General features: G+C 49.9%; 2 protein-coding genes across 3 annotated transcripts; one reads left to right on the top strand and one right to left on the bottom strand.

The window, feature by feature from the left end:
• Positions 1-263: 263 nt before the first annotated feature.
• Positions 264-10,867, bottom strand: LOC121324611 (isovaleryl-CoA dehydrogenase, mitochondrial-like). Of its 2 annotated transcripts, XM_041266680.1 has the most exons (12): positions 10,423-10,862; positions 9,082-9,171; positions 8,601-8,652; positions 8,220-8,389; positions 6,211-6,304; positions 5,179-5,309; positions 4,726-4,822; positions 4,183-4,276; positions 3,506-3,587; positions 1,685-1,789; positions 1,366-1,438; positions 264-790 (listed from the first exon to the last, which is right to left on the bottom strand). In XM_041266680.1, exons 1-12 carry the CDS (start codon positions 10,546-10,548, stop codon positions 657-659), a joined length of 1,248 nt encoding a protein of 415 aa, XP_041122614.1. In that variant the 5' UTR covers positions 10,549-10,862; the 3' UTR covers positions 264-656. The 2 variants fall into 2 exon arrangements, with proteins under 2 accessions (XP_041122614.1, XP_041122615.1); XM_041266681.1 differs by lacking the exon at positions 1,685-1,789 and having other exon boundaries at positions 10,423-10,867.
• A 3,503-nt stretch (positions 10,868-14,370) lies between these two features.
• On the top strand, positions 14,371-15,430 carry LOC121325031 (beta-1 adrenergic receptor). Its single transcript, XM_041267329.1, has one exon. The coding sequence runs from the start codon at positions 14,431-14,433 to the stop codon at positions 15,361-15,363; it is 933 nt and encodes a 310-aa protein (XP_041123263.1). The 5' UTR covers positions 14,371-14,430; the 3' UTR covers positions 15,364-15,430.
• The last annotated feature ends 3,287 nt before the right edge of the window (positions 15,431-18,717 follow it).

Raw genomic sequence — 18,717 nt, 5'->3', positions numbered from 1 at the left:
AAGTGCTGAGGTCTCCACACATGACTGCGCTGTGGAGGGAAGGCATTGGACAGAGCAGGGGAGGAGGAGGCTGTGTGTTCATGCAGTTAAAACTCGTGAGGGATGAATGCAAACAAGCTGGCTAGACAACAAGGCAGGCTTGTGGATGTGCCTCGGGGCAGCAGAGCGAGTACAAATGCTGTACATGAGTTAATAAAACGCACCTGCGCTTGTTACAAAGTGTGGCTGGTCAAGCTCATATTAACACCTGGAACAGGGGAAAGTGCTCTGCAATAAGAGTTTTAATGCCATCCTAATCAAGCTTGTAGTAAAACCTGGAACAGGGGAAAGTGCCATCGCGGATACAGGGTCCCGATTCATGAAATGGTCCTGATGCATAGCCATGGTCAAACTTAATATATAAATTACCATTACCCTGCATTGAGCAAAGTGTGGATCCTGATTTTTTTTTTTTTTTTTTTTTTTTTTACAGATTTTACATCTAGAAACTTTCCTGTACAGTAGTAACAAAGTGAACACAATTACAGTAACTTTCCTCAAAGGCAATCAGCTGAAGGAAGACATTCTAGTACAGCGCTGTGAACCCAGGACTGGGTGCAGGAGCAGCAGGTTTGGAGCCCTGCTCAGAAGTCCTGTGTATTCAGCCCCTGCTCTGTTTATTTGTACATGGCATTGAAAGCCCTGCCGATGATCAGTCTGCGGACCTCGCTGGTCCCAGCTCCGATCTCGTACAGCTTGGCGTCTCGCAGGAAGCGCCCCATCGGGTAGTCATTGATGTAGCCGTTCCCACCTGGGACATGAGAGGAGGAGAACAATTAGGAAATATATTACAACCAATAACAGGCTGAGTCACAGCTTCTGTAGAGTGTAAAAAAACAAGCATGACATCACTACGAAAAACCATGGAAACTACTGCAGAAGAGAGCAAAGAAAGAACAGCAAAACACGTCCTGAGAAAACGAATATATTTCAGGTATTGGGTCCTGGAGGTAGTGGTGTCTAAGAGCCATGGTTTGAGGACAGTGATCTCGCAGGACAAGACTCTGAAGGCCTTGTTGTTTATTAGTACGCTAACCTCCTCGTGCGCGACACTTCAAAAGAAACGCGCGAGAGAGAGAGCAAGGAAACCGCCAGCGACGCTGAATGAACACCAGAGCACAGCAGCAGTCTGGGAACAGATGGACGGGGCGCCCGTCAAGGCTTGTCCCTTCATATACAGATGGACAGGATGCCGGTCAAGGTTTGTCCCTTCATTCCCAGATTCTGTTACTCTTCATATAATTTAGGGTTATGAATCTAATTAGGACTGTCAATGCGTTTGGCGCTTTTAAATAAATAAATAGATAGATATTAGCAGCCACTTACCGAGGCACTGAATTCCATCAAGTGCTACTTGAGTTGCTGTTTCTGCAGCGTACAGAATCACTCCAGCACAGTCCTGCGGGGACAAACAGACAAGTGATTCCTGTTTCTCTATTGCACCGTCTAAACCACTCTGTAACAGAGCCTCTGAATCTCACTCGATCTGTACCCCTCTATACTGCAAGAGCCCTCATATCTCCCTCAATCTGTACCCCTCTATACTGTAACAGAGCCCCCAACTTTCCCTCAATCTGTACCTCTCTATACTGTAACAGAGCCTCTCCTCCCCTGTGGGTACCCCTCTTTGTTATCAGGGTCTCACCTTGGCGCTGAAGTGCCCCCTGTCGCAGGCCCGCGCCACGTTGTACACATACTGTCTGCAAGAGCTCAGGCGGGTGTACATGTCAGCCATCTTCCCTTGTAACAGCTGGGACAGCAAAACAGAAGAATGAACACACTGTAGAGAATAAACACAGCAGACAGCACGCCAGCACACAGCAAAGATCAGCATGAACACAGCAGACAGCAGCAGCACACCGCAAAGATCAGCATGAACACAGCAAACAGCACGCCAGCACACCGCAAAGATCAGCATGAACACAGCAACAGCACGCAGCATGAACACAGCACACAGCACACCACGCATCAGCATGAACACAGCAGACAGCACGCCAGCACACCGCAAAGATCAGCATGAACACAGCAGACAGCACGCCAGCACACCGCAAAGATCAGCATGAACACGGCAGACAGCACGCCAGCACACCGCAAAGATCAGCATGAACACGGCAGACAGCACGCCAGCACACCGCAAAGATCAGCATGAACACGGCACACAGCACGCCAGCACACCGCAAAGATCAGCATGAACACGGCACACAGCACGCCAGCACACCGCAAAGATCAGCATGAACACGGCACACAGCACGCCAGCACACCGCAAAGATCAGCATGAACACAGCACACAGCACGCCAGCACACCGCAAAGATCAGCATGAACACACGCCAGCACACCGCAAAGATCAGCATGAACACAGCACGCCAGCACACCGCAAAGATCAGCATGAACACGGCACACAGCACGCCAGCACACCGCAAAGATCAGCATGAACACAGCACACAGCACGCCAGCACACCGCAAAGATCAGCATGAACACAGCACACAGCACGCCAGCACACCGCAAAGATCAGCATGAACACAGCACACAGCAAAGATCAGCATGAACACAGCAGACAGCACGCCAGCACACCGCACACATGAACACGCAAAGATCAGCATGAACACAGCACACAGCACACCGCAAAGATCAGCATGAACACAGCAGACAGCACGCAGCACACCGCAAAGATCAGCATGAACACAGCACACAGCACGCCAGCACACCGCAAAGATCAGCATGAACACGGCACACAGCACGCCAGCACACCGCAAAGATCAGCATGAACACAGCACACAGCACGCCAGCACACCGCAAAGATCAGCATGAACACAGCACACAGCACGCCAGCACACCGCAAAGATCAGCATGAACACAGCACAGCATGAACACAGCACGCCAGCACACCGCAAAGATCAGCATGAACACAGCACACAGCACGCCAGCACACCGCAAAGATCAGCATGAACACAGCACACAGCACACCAGCACACAGCAGAGACCATGGATCTTTTAAAGAAAATGTTGGTTTGACCTCCTTTGAATGAAACCACACCTGTATCATCTTAATTTAAAAATGCCTTTTTTTTAATTTTTAAAAAATAACTAAAAAGAAATCCTGGCTGTGATCTGTGGGGACCATATCTTTAATCTGAGGCCAGAATGTATTACTGAGGAGCAGCCTGATATGGAGAAGAAACAGAACATTTTCTCCTTGTTTAGACACATTTTGTAGATCATTTTCTTCACCCCTGTAGCCTCAACAGTACCGCAGGTACACCAGAGCGCAACCGCTGTCCCGCCCCCTGCAGCACTCTCATGAGTAGAAGACATGCATCAGTACGACACCCCACTCAGACCAGACCTGGGAGTATCCACTTTCACCAAGCAGTCAACAAGGCTGCTCAGACTGTCCCAAACCCCCAGCGCTTCAGATGAGGGGAATGCACATGCTGCTGTCCCCTTGGATGCGTGGATGATCCTACCTGGAAGTGTCCGATCTTCTGCCCAAAAGCCTCCCTGACATGCATGTAGGGGATGGAGTGATCCATGACCGCTTGCATGATCCTGAGGGTTGGAGGAGAATGACATTTTCAATTATCTGCAAAACAAACTTGAACAAACACTCACCCTTTCTCTATCACTAACTGGCTTTATTAAAAAAAAAAAAAAAAACACACCTCTGATCTCACAACTCACACCTCTGATCTCACAACTCACACCTCTGATCTCACAACTCACACCTCTGATCTCACAACAGACTGATGCCTAATTTAAATTAGAAAGAAAAAGAAAAAATGTGCCTAAGGAGTGGGCTGAGGGTGCCTAACCTGGCCGGGGGGGCGCTCGGGGGGGGGACCAATGTGGCTCGGGGAGGAGAGGGGGTGGTTCGGGGTGGAGGGGGTGGCACCTCCCCCACCGGGAGGGGTGGCTCCCACCGAGAGGGAGTGGCTCAAGGGTGGAGGGAGTCCCTCACCGGAGCCCCTGGCTCCCTCACCGAGGGAGTGGCTCGGGGTGGAGGGGGTCCCCACCGAGGAGCTCCTGTTCACGGAGGAGGAGGTCAGTGGCAGCCCCGACCTCCACCTCCCTTACTGAGCCCCTCCTCACCGAGCCCCTACCCCCACCAACCTCACTGAGCCTGGCCCCCCAGGCTGTTCTTTACCCTAGAGGTCCCGCTGACAGCACCAGCCTCTCTAGGTCCAGGCCGCTCATCAGCACGTACACGCCTTTGTTCAGGTGACCCAGCACATTCTGCTCTGAAACAACAAGGCGTTCCGAAACATTGTAGAGAAGGAAATAAGACCCCCATTGCACAACAGTTTGATCCCTTCCTGGTTTTACTATGTGCTTAACAAGTGCTTGTTACCTAAACACTCGGGCTAATCAAGCTTGTAGTAAAACCTGGAGTGGGTGAAACTGCTATGCAATGGCAGTCTTCTTTCCATCCCTGCATGGGAAAACATTCCGAAACCACAACACTTCAGACTGCAAAATGAGACGCAGGAAGCAGTACATTCCACTACATGCATTGTTTTGCTGCCCTGCTACCTTTCTGGGAAGTTTTGTGAAGTATTGCAATACTCTTTTTTTAAGGTTTAGGTGCCCAAGTTCAGAAGCTGTTCTTCAGTTCCAGTTTCCAGTCACAGACATGTAGTATGGAGGCTTCATCATGTTACTGAGCACAGGCAGTTAACCCCTTCCTCACCGGGCACTTTGCAGTCCTCGAAGATAAGCTCACAGGTGCTGGAGCCTCTCATTCCCAGCTTGTCCAGCTTTTGAGCTGTGCTGAACCCTGACATTCCCTGTGGGAAGGAAATACAGGACAATGCTGGAAAACTGTGTGTGTGGACAACCTGTCTCAGCCTGCATTTCATTTCAATGACCTTTGACCTCATTCCACACATGGAGACGTCCCTCGTAATCTTACATAGGTTCAAACTGTATAGAATTAGCAAAGCCATCCAAAAGGAGGCTAGCAGCCTGTGATACAAGCTTTGAGACGACAAGGTGAACGTTCAGGCAGTCCCCCTGTTCACTGAGAAGAGCGTGGCAGGCAGGCAGACACGTGGACATCACCAGTGCCTAAGCAGTACCACTTTCTATGTGGGCACCCAGAATTGTAGTGCTGCAGTTCCCCACAGTTCCTCCCAGTGCCCACCTTCTCCAGGATGAAGGCTGTGATCCCCCGTGCGTTGGCGGACGGCTCTGTCTTGGCGTAAACGATCAGAACATCTGCCTCCGGCCCGTTCGTGATCCAGAACTTATTACCATTCAGCACATAGTGATCCCCTGGAGAGCAAAGACACATTCAATACACAGGGCACAGTGGAGGGGGATCTGAGAGCCAGCTAATTCAGTACAGTCTAGTGTAGAGAACTCAGTGCTGGGGATCTGAGAGCAGCTAATTCAATACAGTCTAGTGTAGAGAACTCAGTGCTGTACTGGGGATCTGAGAGCAGCTAATTCAATACAGTCTAGTGTAGAGAACTCAGTGCTGTACTGGGGATCTGAGAGCAGATTCAATACAGTCTAGTATAGAGAACTCAGTGCTGTACTGGGGATCTGAGAGCCAGCTAATTCAATACAGTCTAGTGTAGAGAACTCAGTGCTGTACTGGGGATCTGAGAGCAGCTAATTCAATACAGTCTAGTGTAGAGAACTCAGTGCTGTACTGGGGATCTGAGAGCCAGCTAATTCAATACAGTCTAGTATAGAGAACTCAGTGCTGTACTGGGGATCTGAGAGCTAATTCAATACAGTCTAGTGTAGAGAACTCAGTGCTGTACTGGGGATCTGAGAGCAGCTAATTCAATACAGTCTAGTATAGAGAACTCAGTGCTGTACTGGGGATCTGAGAGCAGCTAATTCAATACAGTCTAGTGTAGAGAACTCAGTGCTGTACTGGGGATCTGAGAGCAGCTAATTCAATACAGTCTAGTGTAGAGAACTCAGTGCTGTACTGGGGATCTGAGAGCAGCTAATTCAATACAGTCTAGTGTAGAGAACTCAGTGCTGTACTGGGGATCTGAGAGCAGCTAATTCAATACAGTCTAGTGTAGAGAACTCAGTGCTGTATTGGGGATCTGAGAGCAGCTAATTCAATACAGTCTAGTGTAGAGAACTCAGTGCTGTACTGGGGATCTGAGAGCCAGCTAATTTAACACAGCAGAGCACAGTGAGCCCCACACACCTTTCTTCACTGCCTTTAGTTTCATAGAGACAACGTCAGAGCCAGCATTGGGCTCGCTCATAGCCAAGGCACCCACATGCTCTCCACTCAGGAGCTGGAGAAAAAAGAAAGAGGATAGTAAATCAGCACTGAACGATGTCTCTGTGTGTGCAGCTAACCCTGTCAGTCTTGTGTGTGTGTGTGTGTGTGTGTGTGGTGTGTGGTTGCAGTAACCCACACAACGTCATGGGACAGTCCTGTGTGTGTGTGTGTGTGTGTGTGTGTGTTTGCAATAACCCTGTCAGTCTGTGTGTGTGTGTGTGCAGTAACCCTGTTAGTCTGTGTGTGTGTGTGTGTGTGTTTGCAATAACCCAACCCTTCAGTCTGTGTGTGTGTGTGTGCAGTAACCCTGTTAGTCTGTGTGTGTGTGTGTGTGTGTGTGTGTGTTTGTGCAGTAACCCTGTCTGTGTGTGTGTATCTCTCTCTCTCTCTGTGCAGTAACCCTGTCACTCACCTGGTCTGTGAGAGTGTGACACGTCATCTGTGCAGTAACACACAGGTAGACGTTGAGGGACAGTAACACCTCATTAGAGTGCAGTAACCTGCTCTGTGTGTGTGTGTATCTCTCTCTCTGTGCAGTAACCCTGCCTGTGTGTGTGTGTCTCTCTCTCTCTCTCTGTGGCAGTAACCCTGTGTGTGGTGTGTCTCTCTCTCTCTCTCTGTGTCTCTCTCTCTCTCTGTCTGTGCAGTAACCCTGTCTTTGTGTGTGTGTGTCTCTCTCTCTGTGCAGTAACTCTCTCTAGACACGTCTCTCTGGGGCAGTACACCTTCACCACATAGAGAGAGTGTGAGTGTAGCATTCTCTCTCTTGCAGAAACACAACCCCTGTGGAGAGAAGAGAGACACGTCTCTCTCTGAGAACACTGTCTGTGTGTTCTCTCTCTATCTCTATGTGCAGTAACCCTGAGAGTGTGTGTGACACACACAAGTGTATGTCTCTCTCTCTCTCTGAGCAGTAAACACTGTATGTGGTGTGTATCTCTCTCTATTGGGACAGGTGGTCGTGTGTGTGTGTGGCACTCGACATGTGAGAGAGACACAACACAGATCTCTCTCTCATGGTGCAGTAACACCTGTCTGTGTGTGTGGTGTCATCTCTCTCTCTCTTGGGAGTGAGGTTGTACACACACTCTCTGTGTGTGTGTTGTGCCCCCCTGTGTGTCTCTCTCTCTCTCTCTCTCTCTCTCTCTGTGCAGTAACCCTGTCTGTGTGTGTGTATCTCTCTCTCTCTGTGCAGTAACCCTGTCTGTGTGTGTACCTCTCTCTCTCTCTCTGTGCAGTAACCCTGTCTGTGTGTGTGTGTATCTCTCTCTCTGTGCAGTAACCCTGTCTGTGTGTGTGTGTGTGGTGTCTCTCCTCTCTCTCTCTCTCTCTCTCTCTCTCTCTCTCTCTGTGCAGTAACCCTGTCTGTGTGTGTGTATCTCTCTCTCTCTGTGCAGTAACCCTGTCTGTGTGTGTACCTGTCTCTCTCTCTCTCTGTGCTCTAACCCTGTCTGTGTGTGTGTGTCTCTCTCTCTCTCTCTGTGCAGTAACCCTGTCTCCAGAGACACCACAAAGTCAGAGGTGACAGACTCACTATCTCTGTGCAGTAGACACACGTCTTGTGGATGGACAGGGTTATCTCATTTGTGGATTACACTCTTGGTCTGTGTGTAACCCTGTCTTTGTCTCTCTCTCTCTCTCTCTCTCTCTCTGTGCAGTAACCCTGTCTGTGTGTGTGTGTCTCTCTCTCTCTGTGCAGTAACCCTGTGAGAGTGGGTGTACATGGTGTTGTGTGTGTGTGTGTGTCTCTCTCTCTCTCTCTCTCTCTCTCTCTCTCTCTCTCTCTCTGTGCACGTAACATGTCCTGTCTGTGTGTGTGTATACTATCTCCTCTTAAACATTGCCTGTCTGTGTGTGTGTATCTCTCTCTCTCTGTGCAGTAACCCTGTCAGTCAGTCTGTCTGTGTGTGTGTGTGTCTGTCTCTCACCTTGGGCAGGTACTTCTCTTTCTGGGCCTGGCTGCCGTTGCGCACCAGCTGGTTGACACACAGGTTGGAGTGCGCCCCGTAGCTGAGCCCCACCGCGGCAGAGACGCGGGAGATCTCCTCCATCACGATCACGTGATCCAGGTATCCCATCGCAGAGCCGCCGAACTCCACTGGGCACAGCAAGGTTACAACACATCAGTCTCGGCCCGCAAGCATAACGCACCCCTAAACACAGCTTTAACTCTCACCTCAAAACCTCATCCCTTACTGCTGTGCTGGACCTTACCAAGCGCCCCCCCATTTCTGCTGATTTCACCACCTGACCAGTTCCCCTATAACACAGGGGGTTCCTAATAAAATGGCCACACCGCTGTCACTCACCGGGAGCAGTTATTCCAAGGACTCCAAGATCACCAAGTTTCTTCCAAAACTCCTGAGAGAGAGAGAGAGAGAGAGAGGGGGGGGGGGGGGGGGGGGGGGGAGAGAGATAGAGAGAGAGAAGAGAGAAAGAGACACAGAGAGAGAGGGGGGGAGACAGGGAGAGGGAGAGAGAGGGAGAGGAGAGAGAGAGAGAGTCACAAAATGACAGACAAAAAAATATATAGTATTGTTAAATTATATTGTTATTAATTGTTTGAATTGTATGTTTATTTTTTATGTAAAAGCTTTGGCAACATGGCATTGAACATGTCATGCCAATAAAGCAATCCAAAGTGATCCAAACTGCAGTTTTACTAAATCCAAAAAAAACACAGAGATCAATGTAGAACACTGCACTGCACTGCCTCGGTTCTCTCTGCGCTGCAGCAGTGAAACAGAGTGAAGCCTGCAGACACAGGTGTGTTTAACCAGCGCAGCTCACCCTCATCTCTCTGAACTCGTTGTTCTTGTCGATCTCCTGGGCTTTGGGCGCCAGCTTTTCCTGACAGAATCTGTGGATGGTTTGTCTGAGCTGCACAGAGACGACACAACAGGAAACAGAGTTAATGAACAACACATTTAAACTGGAACACACTGGAGCATTTGGAAACGTTCACAATCAGAGCTCTCCAGTAAGAGAGCTGTTACTTGTTTTTTATAGGAATCACATGCGTGTGTGAAAGACTCACACTGACCCTGCACACAATCCTGAGTTTCAGAAGACCCCTCTTATTATTGAAATAATCTGCTGCCAAGAATTTCAGCATCTCCAGCTAATAGCAAACCCAGACTCAGGGGAGACTTCTGCTGTGATAACTGTGATCAGCTCACAGCACAATTAGCAGTGGCTTGGTGGTTCAGATTCCTGCCACCTGGTCAATATACAGAACTTAAACACGGGTACGAGGCTAGTGCGATTCTCTAACCCCAAATAAATGTGAACAAAAAACACATTTCCCATACACTGCAGTGTAAACAAACACAATGTATTTAACAAGCACACAGTATCAAAAATCCACCTGCTTAATCAATGTGAAATATTAAAAACAATCATTCAAAAAGACCAACAGTGCTGTAATATGCAATCCTTTACCATCAAAATGCACATATAGACACTATAAACATTCCATAGGAGTCACTCTTTCCACAGCTGGTGTTAAGAATTGAGACTGAAATATGTGACAATGAAAATGCTTGAATAAACACACTTTCTTTCAAGAAAGCTTTTTAAAAACTTATAACAGATGCCTTCCAGTTCTAGTAGCTCACTGGGTCCTAATCCTCACCAATAGCGGAGCTCACTGGAGAGGTCACAGTCAAGGTCAGGAACCTCTCGGTGAACTCAAAAACAGAGGTTGTGACGTCACACGGGCAGCAGCCAATCAGATGTGGAAGCAGAATCCCACCCCCCTATTCCAAAGCCTGCACAATCCAGCCAGCCTTTAACTGCCCAGGGCTGCCTTGCGAGGGCTGCCTTGCGAGGGCTGACCGCGCCTTTACGCTATCGCTCATCGTTACAATGCAGAGAGAGGCTGATGATCATTTGGTTCCGGAGCGCTGTGAATGGACTGCCTAGATTAGCACTCATAAAATGCACGGCGGGTAATGTTACTTACAGGCCCCTATACGAAACATGAACAAAGTATTACAATTATTACACACAATGGATGAGACCGCTTTGTGCACCCGACAGTCTCACAAATCGCTATTTTGCCGAGCGCTCTGCCCCGGCCTGTGCAGTCCGCTCCCCCGCCCTCTCGCTGCCCTTCGCCCGGTTCCTTACCTGTATCTGTTCCTCGGTCAGTCCGTTCACAACGTCGTCTATCGGGACCGGAGAGCCAGCACATCCACGGCGCGTCACAGCCGCGCACCTGAGGCCGACAAGCAGCGCTCTCCTGGCCGACAACATTGCTGGGTTTGCCTTCGAGTCGGGACAAAGACACGGACACTACTTACCAAAGAGCATCAGCTGGAGAGACCACTGGGGCCGGGGATGGCGCTGGAGCTGCCGGTCGCTTTCATAACTGGTGTCTGCGCACTGATGCTAGGGGCATGGCCGAAGCGCCATCTTGGGAAGGTAGAATGAAACGGTAGTTCACACAGTACTAGATTATAAAATATCGCATTTTTAATACATTCTGGTAAGAAGGAAGGAGAGGGGGGAGGGAATATATTAACATTATATTTTATTTTATGTAACGTGTGTATTGAAATGCTTTGCCAACACTGTATCACTCCTGTCATGCTAATACAGCCAGTTTGAATTTGAGTTTGATACCTTGTGATTTTTTTATAATGCGACACTTTGTACTGTGATATTTTGTAACAATATAAGTCGCTCTGGATAAGGGCGTCTGCTAATAAATGCATTAATAATAATAATAATAATAATAATAATAATAATAATAATAATAATAACAATAACAACAACCAGGTTCTGCCAAAGCAGTTACAGTTGGCAGAAAACAAGTTAACAAGAACACTTATTTAAAAAATGCATGTTATTATACACAGTATATAGTAATAAATACAATCAAACACAATACTCTATCTGGACAGATAGAGATAGACCTATTCAGCTGCAGGTTCTGCTGTTTACTAGTCCAACGCTACTAAAACATATCTCTCTCTCTCTCCTCCCCTCCCTCCGGGTCCTGTCAAGGGAGAGTGAGCCCCAATGGGATCCGGCTCAGCTTCTTTGCAATTACCTTGATCTGACAGGAAGCCTCTACCAATTACCGATGTGAACTCACAAAACAAACAAACAAATAGAAACACAATATGAACAGCTGGTTACAATGAGCTCCAGAACAGCACTGATTAACGTGCCATAACACTGTCAATAGGATGGCTGGGACTAAACACCTGCCATAGCACTGTCAATGGAGTGTAGAGCAGGGCCATCACTGTGGGCAGCTGGGAAGTCTGCTAGGAACTGTCCTCTTGAATGGCAGCTCAGGAGACCACCAGATTGAGAGACTGCAGGCTTTCACCCACATGAGCAAATTAAACCCCTCTCCTAATCTCACCTGATTGCTTCCTCCTGTTGCATTCATTTTCATTTCTTGTCATTCCTGGGAAAAAGTCTTTGTGTAACAGGGTTGTGTTGACACGTTTATTTAGACTGACAATAATGTAAATCTCCTGTGAGGTCTGTCAACATCTCTCTATTTTCTAAACATTAAAGGCTCTGGTTTAGTGCCCTCCCTTAATACGCACTCAGCTCTGTGCTGGGACAGTGACAAGCCTATCTCTGTACCCATGGTGCTGTGGCTGTGACACTCAACTCTGTGCTGGGACAGTGACAAGCCTATCTCTGTATTCATGGTGCTGGGACAGTGACAAGCCTATCTCTGTACCCATGGTGCTGTGGCTGTGACACTCAGCTCTGTGCTGGGACAGTGACAAGCCTGCCTCTCCCAGTAGCAGCGCACTGTAAACCACTCACTGAGGGCTACTCCTTATCACCTGCATTGTCCTCATATGTCAGTTCTTGCCAGTTTAGCCCCTCTATATGTGCTCTGCAGGGGTTTCTACAGATGGCTTGGTTTGTCCGAGTCATGTTAGAAGGGGTTCACTTTCACGTGTGGATATGAATAATCCTGCATGCTAGCTCTGTGAACCATGTCATGTATTTCACTCCAGTCCCCTTTGATGAGAAGCCTCATTTCCCAATAACGGTGCCAGCACGTTCATTAAACCTGACACTAATTAGAACAATCTCGTTAAAACCTTCACACATGCAGTACCGGGAATCAGCCTTTGCCTCTGTCAGTGGAAGATATCAACCCCAGTGGCACAGAAGGTGCAATGCTATGTGCTGAACAGGAAACCTTGCAGCCTTAAGATTGCCTTAACCTGAACCTGAACCACAGCCTGGCACTGGGCAGCAGAAAGGATTGCCCAGGGTATCCAAGGGCTGTGTGGCGTTCCGTTGCTGTGCTTCATTTCACATCATTGTATAGTTGCAATATTGCACCATTGCCAACGTGCATGATTGGCATGTGGTAAACCCATGTATCAGAAGGGTAGCCCCTGTGGTGCTCACAATTACAAGGGAGGGTAGTGTCACGAGAGCTACTCAACAGGGCATCGTAATGGCAGGCAGCAGACCCCAGCAGACTGCACAGTACAGGAGCAAACCACAACAGATTGCACAGTACAGGAGCAGACCCCAGCAGACTGCACAGTACAGGAGCAGACCCCAGCAGATTGCACAGTACAGGAGCAGACCCCAGCAGATTGCACAGTACAGGAGCAGACCCCAGCAGATTGCACAGTACAGGAGCAGACCCCAGCAGACTGCACAGTACAGGAGCAGACCCCAGCAGACTGCACAGTACAGGAGCAGACCCCAGCAGATTGCACAGTACAGGAGCAGACCCCAGCAGATTGCACAGTACAGGAGCAGACCCCAGCAGATTGCACAGTACAGGAGCAGACCCCAGCAGACTGCACAGTACAGGAGCAGACCCCAGCAGACTGCACAGTACAGGAGCAGACCCCAGCAGACTGCACAGTACAGGAGCAGACCCCAGCAGACTGCACAGTACAGGAGCAGACCCCAGCAGACTGCACAGTACAGGAGCAGACCCCAGCAGACTGCACAGTACAGGAGCAGACCCCAGCAGACTGCACAGTACAGGAGCAGACCCCAGCAGACTGCACAGTACAGGAGCAGACCCCAGCAGACTGCACAGTACAGGAGCAGACCCCAGCAGACTGCACAGTACAGGAGCAGACCCCAGCAGACTGCACAGTACAGGAGCAGACCCCAGCAGACCGCACAGTACAGGAGCAGACCCCAGCAGACCGCACAGTACAGGAGCAGACCCCAGCAGACTGCACAGTACAGGAGCAGACCCCAGCAGACTGCACAGTACAGGAGCAGACCCCAGCAGACTGCACAGTACAGGAGCAGACCCCAGCAGACTGCACAGTACAGGAGCAGACCCCAGCAGACTGCACAGTACAGGAGCAGACCCCAGCAGACTGCACAGTACAGGAGCAGACCCCAGCAGACTGCACAGTACAGGAGCAGACCCCAGCAGACTGCACAGTACAGGAGCAGACCCCAGCAGACTGCACAGTACAGGAGCAGACCCCAGCAGACTGCACAGTACAGGAGCAGACCCCAGCAGACTGCACAGTGCAGGAGCAGACCCCAGCAGACTGCACAGTACAGGAGCAGACCCCAGCAGACTGCTCAGTGCAGGAGCAGACCCCAGCAGACTGCACAGTACAGGAGCAGACCCCAGCAGATTGCATGATGACTGACACCCATGCAATACTTTTCTTCTTCCTCATATTTTTTATGCTTTATGTTATATTTGGGCCAGCGTAGCAGATATGTGCGCAAACCTAAAAAGTGGTCTATTGTCTTTAAAAAAAACATCATGCCTCATTTAACTGTACATCTGGCAAAATTCAGATTGTCCCTAATGAGAACAATTACAGAGCCCCCCGGTCCCTCACCTTTCAGTTCTTTTTACTTAACGAACACAACAGCCAATCAGCGAAGCATCCAGCCAACCCTTCACAGCTCCCTGGGGCTCCAAGGGGATGTCAACAAACTCTGGTGCCCTTTAGCGAAGAAGGCTTAAAGAGGGAGTCATTTCCTTCTATTTCTGCTAACAAACTTGTCACTGCTTACTCCTACTTGAATGGACACCATCTCCATGGAGACCCTGGGGGGGGGGGGGGGGGGGGGGGGGGGGGGGGGGGGTTGTACACTATAAGAAAGCCCTGACTCCGCTCCTCTCATCTCTCTCCCACTCTCTCTTGCGCTCTGATGGAACCTGCAGTGGTAGCTCTCTTCGTGTGCAGGTCCCTGGTGTGTGTGTTAGGAATCTTAGGGAATGTTGCTCTGCTGGTGTCCCTGCTGAAGCAGTCCAGCTTCAAGACCTTTGAGATCTTCCTGGCGGGCATGGCTTCTTCTAACCTGGTGGAAAGCTTCCTGGTGGATGTGCCAGACCTCATCACCGAGCTGGCTGGGCTGAGGCTGGAGCGCTGGTTCTGCAATGTTTTGAAGCTCATGTCTGGCGTGGGGGAGACCGGCAGCATCCTCTTCACCCTGCTCATCTGCGTCTTCCGTTACCAGAAGCTGAGGGACGCGGCCACGCGGGTCAACCTGCCCACCGTGCTGGATCGGGTCAGGAACGCCTGGCTCCTGAGCGCGGTCAGCTGGATCGTGGCGTTCTCCTTCAGCCTGCCCGCCATCCTCATGGAGCTGCCCAAGGAGGATGAGTTTGTCTCTTACGGCCAGGGAAATGAGACCGACTCCCGTGCATGCTCCTCGGACCTCTTCGACTGCCCCCTGCTGAACTGCTCGCTCGGACGCCAGGTCTACAAGTTGGCTTACATGCTCCTGCTCAACGGCCTACCCCTTATCATCATCCTGGTCTGCAGCTTCCTCATGGTGAAAGTTCTGTACCACAACCACAAGGCCCTATCGGACCAGCCCCCTGCCCCCGGCCCTGAGCCCCGGCCTGGGCGCCCCGGCAGGCAGGCTGCTTTCCAGAGGAGCACCCAGGCCGTGCTGGCGGCCCTCTTCATCTTCCAGCTGGCCTGGATCTTGCACCTGGTGTTCCAATTTGCACTGGACTCCCAGAAGTTCCCCTACTGGTCCCAGGCGGATTTCTTCCTCTCTGCCTCCTACTCCACCACCAGCCCCTACATCTACGCCATCGGAAACAACCTCTTCAGACTCAAGAGCTGCTTTTAACCTTTCTTTCCTTCTTTCTTTCTTCCTTCCTTTCTTCCTTCTTCTTTCCTTCTTCCTTCCTTTCTTCCTTCCTTCTTTCTTCCTTTTTTCCTCCTTTCCTTCTTTTTCCTAGCTGGAGTTTCCACATGCTTGCTGTGTTTTTGAACTTCTCTCCCGCAGTCTGACTGCTCTGCTGCTTGGAGTTTGAGTCTCCTAGCTGCTTCTACAGTGCACCCATGAGATAGACCAACTCTGATAGCGGTAAACGAAAGGCTCAGTACAGCATGTAGGTGTCCCTGCAATTTAGAGGTTTACCCAGTATAGATTGTTTGAATGGACACTATGCCCATTTTACTGTAGTAGTAGTAGTGATGTTTTTACTAAAGCATACCACAATAAATGGTTATATTTAGTCCAGAATAATGCTGTGAAGTATAAAATACTGTTGAATTCTGTAACAGTACTTACAAAACAGAACTGCTGTGTTCTAATTTTGGTACTATCTCAAAAGCAGTGTAACCGCAATAAAAATGTGCTGTTCAATAACTAATACAGTAAATAATAACCACCTTTTTAAAAAATTAGTTCAATAACCCCCTGTCACAAGCACACTACAAGAGGGCCAGGGTCCAGTGCACATCTCAGGCACTAGAGGCCACCAAAGTCTACAGTCAACTCGGTTCTGCTAGAATGCTATTATTCTAAGGCAGAGAGAAGCTGAATTTGAAGAATGCTTTACCAAAACATATCATTCTTAACTGTGGGGGTATCAGTTCTATATATTCTGCTCTCCTGACACTTATCAACCTACCTGTGATGAATATTAATAACTCTAATACACTTTTTGAAAATAGGCTCTGCCACTTTAAATCTTGCTGTAACTGTCCTGGCAGTAGAGTTAGTGTGCGCGCCAGCTACAACGTGTGCATTGAGCCTGTGTGTCATACAGAACATGCTGGTCCTTGTCTGGGATGTTATCTTGTGCTAGATTGTTTCCAGGGCGTGTTTATGTGCTTCAGTGTCTGTATACTCTACTGACTGGCTGTCCGGTAACTGTAAGGAAATAAAACGATTCAGATTCATTCAACTGGGGACTCTCTCTGTTAGTATGAAGACCAGCCCACCCCCCCACCCCCCTTATGTGGACCTCTCTCCCCGGTATCTCCGGGGCTGCTAATTAGAGGGTCAGTGCACAAGGCCGGGTGATGAAGGCTTGCAGAACATTTTGTGAAAGGTGATCTTGGTGGACATAGTACTGGATAGTCAATAGGTTTAGTGCAGAGGGCTGAGCGTCGCCCCTAGAATTACGTGAATGCCTTTCAGCTGAATGTAAGAGACGTTTTCCTGCTGCAGACCCAGCATGTGCGCGGCTCACAGCTCACTGCTTGTGTGTGACAGGGAGAGCTGATGTAGCGCGACTCAAACAAACTCAGCCATGCTGAACACAGATAGTATTGTGAGGGCAGTGTTAGTGTGGGGGTGCAGTGCTGTGAGGGTAGTGTTAGTGTGGGGGTGCAGTGCTGTGAGGGTAGTGTTAGTGTGGGGGTGCAGTGCTGTGAGGGTAGTGTTAGTGTGGGGGTGCAGTGCTGTGAGGGTAGTGTTAGTGTGGGGGTGCAGTGCTGTGAGGGTAGTGTTAGTGTGGGGGTGCAGTGCTGTGAGGGTAGTGTTAGTGTGGGGGTGCAGTGCTGTGAGGGTAGTGTTAGTGTGGGGGTGCAGTGCTGTGAGGGTAGTGTTAGTGTGGGGGTGCAGTGCTGTGAGGGTAGTGTTAGTGTGGGGGTGCAGTGCTGTGAGGGTAGTGTTAGTGTGGGGGTGCAGTGCTGTGAGGGTAGTGTTAGTGTGGGGGTGCAGTGCTGTGAGGGCAGTGTTAGTGTGGGGGTGCAGTGCTGTGAGGGCAGTGTTAGTGTGGGGGTGCAGTGCTGTGAGGGTAGTGTTAGTGTGGGGGTGCAGTGCTGTGAGGGTAGTGTTAGTGTGGGGGTGCAGTGCTGTGAGGGTAGTGTTAGTGTGGGGGTGCAGTGCTGTGAGGGTAGTGTTAGTGTGGGGGTGCAGTGCTGTGAGGGTAGTGTTAGTGTGGGGGTGCAGTGCTGTGAGGGTAGTGTTAGTGTGGGGGTGCAGTGCTGTGAGGGCAGTGTTAGTGTGGGGGTGCAGTGCTGTGAGGGTAGTGTTAGTGTGGGGGTGCAGTGCTGTGAGGGTAGTGTTAGTGTGGGGGTGCAGTGCTGTGAGGGTAGTGTTAGTGTGGGGGTGCAGTGCTGTGAGGGCAGTGTTAGTGTGGGGGTGCAGTGCTGTGAGGGTAGTGTTAGTGTGGGGGTGCAGTGCTGTGAGGGTAGTGTTAGTGTGGGGGTGCAGTGCTGTGAGGGCAGTGTTAGTGTGGGGGTGCAGTGCTGTGAGGGTAGTGTTAGTGTGGGGGTGCAGTGCTGTGAGGGTAGTGTTAGTGTGGGGGTGCAGTGCTGTGAGGGTAGTGTTAGTGTGGGGGTGCAGTGCTGTGAGGGTGGTGTTAGTGTGGGGGTGCAGTGCTGTGAGGGTAGTGTTAGTGTGGGGGTGCAGTGCTGTGAGGGTAGTGTTAGTGTGGGGGTGCAGTGCTGTGAGGGTAGTGTTGGTGTGGGGGTGCAGTGCTGTGAGGGTAGTGTTAGTGTGGGGGTGCAGTGCTGTGAGGGTAGTGTTAGTGTGGGGGTGCAGTGCTGTGAGGGCAGTGTTAGTGTGGGGGTGCAGTGCTGTGAGGGCAGTGTTAGTGTGGGGGTGCAGTGCTGTGAGGGCAGTGTTAGTGTGGTGTGGGGGTGCAGTACTGGGATAGATCAGTAGTATTGGTGCCCTTACAGCAATCGTTAGTTGTGTACTGTTCATCATGTGCAATGTATTTTTGAATGTCGCAGTGAGTAATCTACCTGACCTTTTGCTTGGAAACCTGTTGTTTCTGTGGGTGTCCGAGTGGGCTGCGGTGGAGCTGTTCTGGACCCACGACTTCATCGCTGCTCTTCAAATCTGGAACGCTGAGAAGAAACTGACGTTGAGCTTTTTAAAAAAAAAAAAAAAAATACAGTACAGTACTAAATGTAAATTGACATACAAAACGCTTTCCCGTGTGTTTATGTTAATGTACAATGTTACACATGGTGTACAACACAGTTAGAGAAAATGTTGACATAAATGGAGTAATGGAGTTTGTGTGTTGGGGGGGGGGAGGGGGGTATTCCTTAAAGCCAGCCAAGAAAAGTTTGCTGGCTGTGTTAACAAAGCAAGGTTGTGTTGTTTTAATGGTTCCAATACAGGGCAGGTAAGAATGCGTCAGTATTGAGGTTTCCAGTGAGAGAGAGAGGAGAGAGGGAGTTTGAGAGAGACAGAGAGACAGAGAGAGACAGGGAGAGAATGGAAAGTAGGTGC

Source organism: Polyodon spathula, chromosome 12 (genome assembly GCF_017654505.1).
Source record: "Polyodon spathula isolate WHYD16114869_AA chromosome 12, ASM1765450v1, whole genome shotgun sequence".
Taxonomy (NCBI): domain Eukaryota; kingdom Metazoa; phylum Chordata; class Actinopteri; order Acipenseriformes; family Polyodontidae; genus Polyodon; species Polyodon spathula.
Note: the sequence above shows the minus strand (reverse complement) of the source record. Positions and strands in the feature narration are given on the sequence as shown.

Bases quoted from the DNA above. Each gene is read 5' to 3' on its own strand.
- LOC121324611 (XM_041266680.1), bottom strand. From the start codon at position 10,548: ATGTTGTCGGCCAGGAGAGCGCTGCTTGTCGGCCTCAGGTGCGCGGCT. The intron at 8,653-9,081 runs GTGAGCTGCGCT...TCTCTCTCTCAG, and splicing joins ACGAGTTCAGAGAGATGAGG to GAGTTTTGGAAGAAACTTGG. The intron at 3,588-4,182 runs GTAAAGAACAGC...TCCAACCCTCAG, and splicing joins CTGTCAGCGGGACCTCTAGG to GATCATGCAAGCGGTCATGG.
- LOC121325031 (XM_041267329.1), top strand. From the start codon at position 14,431: ATGGAACCTGCAGTGGTAGCTCTCTTCGTGTGCAGGTCCCTGGTGTGT.